Here is a 10596-nt window from a genome sequence, read left to right as displayed (position 1 = left end):
TTTCTCTGTCTTTGTCTAGTCTAATCTGTTTCATTAACCATTTGATTCTTTCAGCACCAGGCTGGAAGAGCACACATGTAGGTACCCTGTTGGTATTCACAAATTCTCTGAACCATACACAGTATAAACCCAAAGGCCCCTTATTTTATTTTTGGGAGTCAGGGCAGCGATTTATCAACCCAGCAAAGATAGGGAAAGAAGGGAAGCATTGCTGTGCTGCTCTGAGTAGTGGACTTTCCAGTTCCTGTTGTTGTGGGACTGGAGCTTCCAATGTTAGGGTCCAAAGGAAATGGCAAAGGATGCCTCCTTCCTGATTGGCTGCCCTTTTCAGCCTCTAATGTATGTGTGCGTGTGCACTCTCACATGTTACATGGATTCCCAGCTGAAGTAGTGTAATACTCTTTTATTACTGTTTGTCATATTGCAAACAGAGAAAAATCTCCTAATAGAACAGAACAGTAAGGACCCTTAAATTTATATTTCACATGAACACACAAACACTGAATGCATGAATATAAGAGAGTAGGAGATACAGAAAACATGGCACATTATAAGATGTTGCCTCTGCTTTCACATGCATCGGATGAACCACAAGTCCCAACATGCTATCTGCCTGTAGAAGCAAGCAGTGTAATATTTCAGCCAATGGCACTGAACCTTGTGATATATGGCTTGCGTGTACAGAGCAGTGGTTGTCAATGGCAACAGATATTTTCATTGAGGTATGCACTGTATGGCTGTCAGAGAATCCTACAGAAGATCACCTAGAGTCACATGGTGTTCTCTCCCACATTGCCTCCTGTCCCCTCCCTCTTACGTGCTCTCTCTGAATGTAATTGCCTGTATGTGTGTGTGCACATACTGCAGGGGGGAGGGGAGAAAAGGGAGGAGGGAACAGGAGGGGAGTGCGCGAGAGCTAAAGAACTGAGCCAGCTTAAAGAGAGCGGCTGAGAGGGAGAGTGTCAGACAGAGGGGAGCTTCTCTTTGGATTTCTCCACACCGGCATTTCCGTCATCTACTTGCTGGATACGTATGAAGTTGGGGGAGGTCTGGGGACACCAACAGCAAGCAGGGTCACAGGAAGGCAGAGTGACAGCGCTGTCATGCTGTCCAGGGAAAAGCACAGCAGAGTGTGCACAAGTGTCCCTGGGTGGCTCTGAGGTGCGGCTGAGAGTGCAGCGTGTGGGGGGGCGGATGTCATGCCTCGTGGGATCTGGAGCCACTCGCAGCCACGCTGAAGACATGGCCCAGGTGAGTGGGGGGGGGGGGGGGGGGTGTGCACAGAGAACAGTACCATGTACAAGTGCGCACGTAGCACAGCTGCGCTGCCTGTCTGCTTCAGTAAGCCGCTCTGTGGGGGGGTGAAAATGGAGCACTGCTATTCCACCTCTGTGTCTTGCAATAATTAGTGATTAGGGAGCAGAGATGCTGTTTCGAGGGGAGTGCCCTTTGCTGAGTGATGGGCTGAACTCCAGATTATGACTGGCTGGATTTCCAATGCCTAAGCTTGTTTTAGCCATTGTTAATTCTACGTTGTCCTCTGCCCTTTGTGTTCCTGAAGTTCTGCATATCTGTACATCTTCCTTCTCCTGTCAGTCTGAGCCCTCTCACCCCATCCTTTTACTAACCTTGGGCTCCCATACACACCTCCACTGCTTGTCTGCTGCTCAGAGACCCCCAAGCGAGGCTGTGAGTGCCTGCAGCTGGATGCTCATTAATTCATGCCTGTAGTGGTAGTAGTAGTAGTAAGGATGACGCACGCAAGACGGTCTCTCTGTACACGCCTTTATAACTGCTCCAGCCAACCGCGCTGCTTTCAGAACCAGCTATCGATTTGCTGCAGATCCCTTGCCATGGCGATGGGCTCAGTGGCATTGAAAAGCGGTGTGCAAGTCCATGTGTGAAATGAATAACCTGGAAGTTAAGTCTTATTGCTGAGAGCTAAGCGCCCTGTCTTTAGCCATTTATTTCTTCATTGCATCCTCCTACATCCCTCTCATGAAGCATGGGTGAGGATAGCAGGCTGACGTGAGCCCACTGCATTCAGATTTCACAATTAAATTATTCATCTTTAATTTCATGGGAGAAAATCCATTTACAGTCTGTTAAAGGGACATGAGGCTGTGTACTGTGGCGTGATATCATCGCTCCTAAGTCTGCATGGTATACAGTATATCTTCATGCTTCTGTGTGCATGTATATGTGTTTGCATGTGTGTCTGTGCATTCTAATGTCTGGTAACCTGATCTATATTTTTTTTGTAATTTTACCTGCATTTGAAATCAATCTTAAATTTTATTGAGTGTATTTTATTTTGAAATATGCGGTGCGTAGGTTATTACCTCAGAATTAAAACCAAAATATTTAAACATAATTTAAAATATTTCAAAACACACTCAATAATAATAAAAACAACCAATATATCATCCTGGTTTCTTATTTGTTTTCTGCATTTGCTGTCTGGAGTTTTTATGTTACTTTAACAGGAACATTGAATATTACTGTTAATATTTACCTGATGTTCTAAAAACTGCAGAATCTGGAAAATAAAAATTCATGTGTGTACAGAGCAAGTTGTTATATATATATATATATATATATATATATATATATATATATATATATATAGTTCTAGTGCATGCATCTACACACTTTAACATTTTGTGGTATATGCAACTGCATACACTTCTGTGTTTTAGCACATGCCTTTACACACTCTTCTGTGTTTTGGCACAAGCATCTACATACTCTTCTCTGTTTTGGGACATGTATCTACATGCTCTTTCGTGTGACTACCATACTCACAGGTTAGACATGCAAATTAAGAAGTCAGATAGAGAAATGTGTGTGAAACTGTAGATTCTTCATAATTTGGATTTTATGATATTTTTCATATATGTGTGGGTGAGTAATATGAATAATGTAATTATGTTGTTGGTTAATCTGGTTATGACTGTTCAGTAAATTAATGTACAGTAGGGTAGTTAAGCCAATGATAACATTGAATTCTTCATCTTCCCCTTTCCCTGTTCAATGCACCATTTTTTCGTAAATTTTTTTAAAAAAACACAAGAAACAGGCATTTAAATACACTTAACATGAGCTTCAAAAAGAGACAAGTGTGAGCAGTAACAATTACTAGGAACACAAGCAAGGGTGAGGGTAATCAATAGATATAGGATAAAACACCAAGGGAGGCTAGAAAACAAGGGTAATTGAACATTACTAAAAACTGGCCTCTGGCCAGCCTCAAACCTGCAACAGAAAAGAGCCTGGATGACATAGCGACCTGCTTAGCACATTAAGCCATGCAGCGGCTCAGGGCACAAGGGAGCACATTAGGGTGCCATCTATGGGAAACAAGTGGAGCACAGAACAGGATGACCAGTGACACCAGTTGGTCAAACAGGGAATTGACAGGCATAATGAAAAGGAGGCAGGGCAGTGGCTGATCCTGATAGTTATGAAAACTTGCATGTAAAATATCTGCTTGCGGTTTCTTAATAGCATGTATTTCTTGGTAACATGACTTTGGGAAATAGGGTGGATTCTGTTTTGCTCTTTTTCCTCTAGGCACATACCTTTTTGTTGACAGTGAGAGTAACACCTCTGCAGGGGCCAGAGGGAGGCAATTATCTCTGCAAGTGGAGGCAGCATGATGGAAGAAGGCAGGGGAAGGGTGGGGGGGGGCAGGATGAAACAGGGAGGCAGGATCAGGGTGAGAGAGGGGGGCAGAGTGAGACAGGGAGGCAGGGTGAGAGAGGGGGGGCAGAGTGAGACAGGGAGGTAGGGTCAGGGCTCGCTCTCTCTGCTACCCTGCCCCAGCACACTCACTCAGTCTGTGGCGGCTGTGAGTTCAGGAAAATGGCCTTAAAATCCTCAAAACAAGGTTGTCTACTCTTACTGTATGTAACCAGGCACGAGTTTTGGGAGGTGCATCTATTAGCCCGGGGGTGTCCTCACCGCTATAGGTGGGGGATTATTGAGCACCAGTAATCCGCAGGGTCCCACTGGCATCGGATCACTGGCTGAATGACTCCCAGTATCACCTTGAAGGGATGTTAACAGGGTACTGAACAGCTACACGATGAGAACAGTCTTTATCAGCTGGGAGTTGTAGATGCTGCTATTATTATCTTAAGGGCATTGTGAAGATCAGCTTCACCATCACTGCTCTGCCATGGTGACACTGTTAATCGGGTGACATAAGACTGGCCACCGAAAGGAAGGAGAGAAGGAGGTGGCTGCACACTCTGATTCCTGAAACTACTTAAATCTGTTATCCGTTATCTCACGTGATCAAAAAGTACACTTTTACTCTCTGATGTTGAGAATTCGTTATTATCTACTTAGCAAGGGCTCAATATCACAATGTCTTGTGTTGTGAATGAATGAGTGCATGCCACACCTGACAACTATTTTCTATCCATCTTCAAACTTCTCATATTGGTTAGAGTTTCTTGGATAACGTGCCAGGCAGAGATATCTGTTAGCCTAACTGCATGTCTTTGGAGTACAGGAGGAAACTGGCACAGTGGCAGGGGGTGGTGCACAACAGTAAAAACTTCAAAGTCATCGCAGAGCTATTCTGTGGTGCTTGGTATGGTATTTCTTGGTGGGCCAAGTAATCTTGATGGTTTGCACTTCACATTTGTGTTGAGTACTTCGGTAATGTCCGAAAACTATATCAGTTTGCTTATAGGCACAATTACACAAACTGGTAGCCATGTATTTTTTTCCTGATTCTGTGTGCAAACAACAAGAGAAGTGATTATCTCCTTCAGCCTGGAGCAAAGCTGAGGGGCAAAGCAAGTGTCAGCTTCCATTTAGACCAGTGTTTTTCAACCTGCTCCTTGGGGACCCCAGATGGCCCTCCTAGTTCCCTGCGAGACAGTTCACATTTTTGCTCTCTTGTATTACTTCTTGAGGTTGTTTTTCTCAGATTCTAGAGTATAATGGCTGAAACCAAATTGTTGAGTCTTCACTGTTTTGGAATCAAACCTCCATCAGCAAAAGTACAGTCGTGGCCAAAAGTTATGAGAATGACACAAGTTCACAAAGTTTGCTGCTTCAGTGTTGATTGGGTTTTTTTCAGATGTTTCTATGGTAAACTGAAGTATAATTACAAGCATTTCATATGTGTCACAGACTTTAATTAAATTTTGCAAAGAGTAAGTATTTGCAGTGTTAGCCCTTCTTTTTCAAGTGCTCTTCAATTCACTCTGACATGCTGTCAATCAATTTCTGGGCCAAATACTGACTGATGCCAGCCCATTCTTGTATAATCAATGCTTGGAGTTTGTCAGAATATATGGGTTTTTATTTGTCCACCCGCCTCTTGAGGATTGGCCACAAGTTCTCAATGGGATTAAGGTCTGAGGAGTTTCCTGACCATGGACCCAAAATGTCAATGTTTTGTTCCCCGAACCACTTAGTTAACACTTTTGCCTTATGGCACGGTGCTCCATCATGCTGGAAAAGGCATTGTTTGTTACCAAACTCTTCTTGGATGGTTGGGAGAAGTTGCTCTCGGAGGATGTTTTGGTACCATTCTTTATTCATGGCTGTGTTCTAAGGCAAAATTTTGAGTGACCCCTCTCCCTTGGCTGAGATGCAACCCTGCACATGAATGGTCTGAGGATGCTTTACTGTTGGAATGACACAGGACTGATGGTAGATGCAGAATATCAGTCTGTCCCTGATGTTTTTTCTTGAAGAGAAGTGCTGCCCTTCTTGACACCAGGCCATCCTCCAAAAGTCTTCGCCTCACTGTGCGTGCAGATGAACACCTGCCTGCTGCCATTCCTGAGCAAGCTCTGCACTGGTGGTGCCCTGATCCCACAGCTGAATCAACTTTAGGAGATGATCCTGGCGCTTTCTGGACTTTCTTGGGCGCCATGGTTCCTTCTTCACAATTATCAACCTCTCTCCTTGAAGTTCTTGATGATCTGATAGTGGAAATGGACTTTTTGTGTTTAGGTTCATTTTCATGGCAAAGCAGGACTTTGCAATTAATTGTAATTCATCTGATCACTATTCATAATATTCTGGAGTATATGCAAATTGCCATCATAAAAACTGAGACAGCAGACTCAATGAAAATCTAAATTTGTGTTATTCTCAAAACTTTTGGCCACGGCTGTAGAATACTGAATACTGAACACATACTTATCAGGAGGAGGATTTGTACAGGACAGATTGGTTCACTGAAGGGTTATGTTCTCACTCTCTCTATCCTGCTCTCTTTCAGCTGTTTAGTTTCGGCTTGCGGTCAGTAGCGACGACGTCTATTTTGCGCTCAAAAAGATTCTATGCTTGTGTGATATATTGTCCGTGTCTGAGTTCCCAGAGCTATAAGTTTTCCCTTTATTTCGATTTCGGTGCCTTATTTCTATTGATCGCGCAACAATGCGTCACAGCGCCTAGCGGTCAAAGTTCAACAAAGTATTTTACTAATTAGTTTCCCTATTCGCAGTATTGGAGAAGCTACGCTTAAATGGTAGCCTTTCAAACTACAAGCTACTTATGGTTAAAAGTAGCTAAGCTACAGCCAAGCTACTATTTTAATATAGTAGCTAGCTACACTACAAGCTACAGAGAAAAAGTAGCCCACTACATCATAGCTATTTCGTCTGGTAATACAGTGGTACCTCAGATCTCGAACTCATTAGAACTTGAATTTCTTAAAAGTCGAACCAACCAGTTCGAAAAAATAATTACCTAGAACTCGATCTGAATCTCAGAAGTCAAACTGTGAACACTGACCTAAGAGAACTTGTACCCGCGGGGAAATGAGTCACGCGGCAAGTCTCTCAGCTGAAACATTGGGTAACACTTCAGTCTAAGCCTCACATGCGCTGTGATAGCCTACGGTGGCCGATAAGGGCAAATCAAATTAACTTTTCAGAAAACAAAATTACAAAAGTCAAGACAAATTAACAAAGGCAAGCAAAAACGAACACACTTACAAGTGCCCAAACAAATTTACAAGCGCGGAAACAAATGTACAAGTTCCAAAATAAATATACATGCGACGAAACAAATTTACGAGATGAGAAACACTTTTACCAGTCCTCAAAACAAGTTTACAAGTGGAGAATCATACGGAAAGGGTAGGTACGCGCTGCACAGGAAGGGCCTAATTATTGCTTGCCTTTTGTGTCAATCAAGCGGTTTCGCGAGGGGAAAGTTGCTGAGGGGGCAACTTCAGGCCCAATCCCAAACCGGTCCCTACACACTCCGCCTCACCACTCCGCCTTCGTTTGCGCGTTCCCGAGACCCGTCGCCATGGTGAAGTGTGTCTCAAAGCAGCAAGGGCTAAGGGGGAGTGGTCGATTATGCCCTCCTTTAGTGAGTCGGCAACGATGGTGGCTCGCGCGATTTCACTACCACTTCCATATCCCATAATTCCTAGCGCACAGGAAACAGAACAGCGCGATAATTTAATAATTGGATTTTAACAGCACAGTGAAATACACATAGAAAGTCTATGTTACATGTTATAATTCATCGCTGCAGAAAAAAAATTAGGAAAGCAGTTATTTATAGCTGGTCAGTACAGATAGATTTTATCGTGATCCGATTACGAGAGATTTTGTGTACTTTTCAAACTAGAAACCACGCGAAGAAACATTCGTACGCAAACTCGATCAACATCACACCAGCAATAACAATTTATGTTTCATATTTGCCTGTTTTTTCCTCTACATATCTGGATCTGGTATTTGGTACAGAAGTAATGCGTAATGTTTTATGCGTGTAAACTAAGTTAGCTATGGTAGAAATTGTACAATCGTCAATATGACACATGTACATACTTAAAATTGCTCAGTGCAATAAGACGACGTAGCCGTCGTCTTCTCGCATTAGATAAACTGTGCTTTTTTTAAATAACTGATATGTCATTAAAGAAAATACAATACAGCTTCTTGATGGATCCATTTCGTCAAATCACTACGTAATGCATTTCCTCTTTCCGGTAAAGAAGACTGTAAAAAGGCGCTGCGAGGGCAAGTCTGTCTCGAATCTTTCTTGTGACAATTTCCTTCAGTTTAAGTGTATAGGGCGTGTTGTGAGGGTGACTCGGCGGGAGTGTGACTCGAAATGAAGGCGGAGTGTCGAGTGTATAGTTTGAGATTGGGCCTCATGGTGCGTTCGATTATCTCTCTCCAAGTCAGAACTCGGATGAAAACGTCACGAAAAACGTCACTTCCCTTCGGAAACACACCCCTTTTATGACGTTGAAGTCGGACCAGATTTTGTTGCCCGAGTTGCCCCTGTGACGTAATTTCAACATGGCGACTTGGTTTGTTTGTAGTTTGTTTACCGATCGAAAAAAGAATATCGCTATGAATGTACTAAAATATTTTATAAAGCTTTTAATGTGGTTTGACTGGTTTGTGTTTCTTGTTTGTCTCTCGGAAAAATCTCAATTTCTCCATTTTCTCCATTTGGAAAACTCCAAATCTGCTAAAATATAAAGCAACAACATACAGCAACGTGTTCATGGAGGCAGCTATGTTTGTTCCGAGATGTGGGTAGCTCAAACGGGAGATTGTCAGACGTGATGTCACTCAACTCGGAATTTCCGAGTTCCGAGAGAAAAAGACCATTAGTCTTGAAACTGCAGCAGGCAGGAGGAAGTGACGTCACAGGAACCCGCCAAGGCAGGTAGCGGCAGCTGCCACTAATGCTACGTTCACACTGCGAGCGGCGAGAGCGTCAAAGCGACCGGAAGTCATTCATTCTCTATGGGAGGGAGCGTCGGGAGGCGTCGAGGAGCGGCGCGGCGCGTCGCGATCTGGGCGGCGGGAGCGTCAGACAGAAGTTGAATCCAGTCAACTTTATGGTAATGAGCTGTGACGCGGTTGGGCGGCAACCAATGGGAATGTAGAGATGCTCCGCTAAAGAGAGCGCCGCAGAACATAAGCGTGTAAACTTTTGTTCCGACCCAACCGTTCCTAGGCACAATGGAGGAGAGACTTATTATTGCTGTGGCCGGGTACCCAGTTATATATGATGTGTCTCTGTTTGCATACAGGGACATAAATAAAAAAAAATGAGGCATGGACCAGAGTGTCCGAAACAATCGGTGTTCCAGGTGAGATGGTGAAGTGCATAATATATTTTTTTGTGAAAAAGGAAGGAGATCAGTAGTAATTTTGGCGCCATAGCATAGAAAACAGTGCAAATTGTCGGTAATGTTAAACCTATTTATAGCATTAGTGTTTGTCAAAACATAATTATGTGTTTTAGTAGAACTGTCGTGAAACATTTTAAGTACTATTTATGTTAACTAAAGAAACATAAAGCACAAGTAACTACTTGGCGATCATCCATTGTGATCCAAGGTAAATTTGAAAAGAAGCGCTACACTATTTATAGGTAACATTTTCCCTCCAGAACGCTTGATTTTAAGTGGGAATGCAAATAACTGGCTCACAACAATATTTATTTGACAAATTATGTCCTATCAGGAGTCGGTGCAAAGATATAAGCTACACGTTTGTTTGTTTTGCGACCCCTTTAAAAAGTTCTCAGAGCCTGGCATTCTGAGCGGCCTTGTCCCCGCCCACTATATGACGTCAGAGAGCGTCTCCGGCGTTGGCTAGCGTCGCGTTCAGGGCGGCGGGAGCGACGGCTGGTGTCTTTGACGCTCGCGGTGTGAACGTAGCATAAGGAGCTTGGCAGCTGGCAGTTCTTAGTGGCAGCTGCCACTTCTGTCCGTCGCTAGTGGCGCTTAACAGTGGCAGGTCCCGTTCGAATACAGTGCCTGCCGGGGTACAGAGACAGCCACCGCCGCTCGTGGAAGTAAACCCGAGATGCTGTGCACGGCTACGATAAACTGGAATACGGAAATAAATTGAGGACTTGTTTAATCTTTGTATGACTACGAATTATATTATTGTTGCTGACTGTACATCTCTTTAAGATAATATTTGAGAAAGCAATGATTGTACTGTCGCTAGTGGCGCTAAACAGTGACTGGAGCCGTTCGAGAACAGTGCCTGCCGGTAGTGGCAGGTCCCGTGGCAGGTGACGTTCAGATACAGTAGAGAGGCACCTACCCGCCAATCCTGGAAGTAGCTTAAACCAGAGATTCTGTACATCGGCTAAATGATCAACTGCAATAGTTCGGTAAAGTTGGAACGATATTGGCAGATTCGAACTTCGCGGCTCAATAAATCTTAAACAAAACGTTCTTACAATACAATATACGGGTCTATTTAACAGTGGTAAGGTAGACAATGAGCTACAACCGGATTTTCGTCCAAACAATATGTATTTACAGAAATACGGATAACATTGCTCCCTATGAGCAGTCCGCTGTCTGAGGAGAGCTTAGGGACCGTCTACAAAGTGCAAATCGACAACGGATAATGTCAATACTTTCGCTTCCAAAGAGTGAAGAGCCACCAAAATCACTATAAGGCTTTTGGAATGTTATCATGGTCATACTACACCCCTTAGTTTGGTGAAATGTACCTACGTCTATTTCTAAAGAATTTATATTAGGAATAACATTCAATAACTTTGCTCCTATCAACTGTACTACCACCAAAATCACTTTGATTTTATTATTAAATTAAATGCAAT

At 43.4% G+C, this 10596-nt stretch overlaps 1 protein-coding gene across 6 annotated transcripts in view; it reads left to right on the top strand.

The window, feature by feature from the left end:
• The first annotated feature begins 938 nt into the window (after positions 1–938).
• Positions 939–10596, top strand: part of LOC111836755 (rho GTPase-activating protein 23-like) — a 122118-nt gene continuing 112460 nt past the window's right edge. For 5 of the 6 annotated variants that reach the window (XM_023798301.2, XM_023798296.2, XM_023798297.2 and 2 more), the window contains exon 1: positions 939–1251. In XM_023798301.2, coding sequence (XP_023654069.1) covers positions 1033–1251 — 219 coding nt within the window. In that variant the 5' untranslated portion in view covers positions 939–1032. The remainder of the gene's footprint in view (positions 1252–10596) is intronic. The other variant, XM_072712741.1, reaches the window with a different exon arrangement.

The sequence above is a fragment of the Paramormyrops kingsleyae genome, chromosome 5, assembly GCF_048594095.1.
Source record: "Paramormyrops kingsleyae isolate MSU_618 chromosome 5, PKINGS_0.4, whole genome shotgun sequence".
Lineage (NCBI taxonomy): Eukaryota > Metazoa > Chordata > Actinopteri > Osteoglossiformes > Mormyridae > Paramormyrops > Paramormyrops kingsleyae.
Note: the sequence above shows the minus strand (reverse complement) of the source record. Positions and strands in the feature narration are given on the sequence as shown.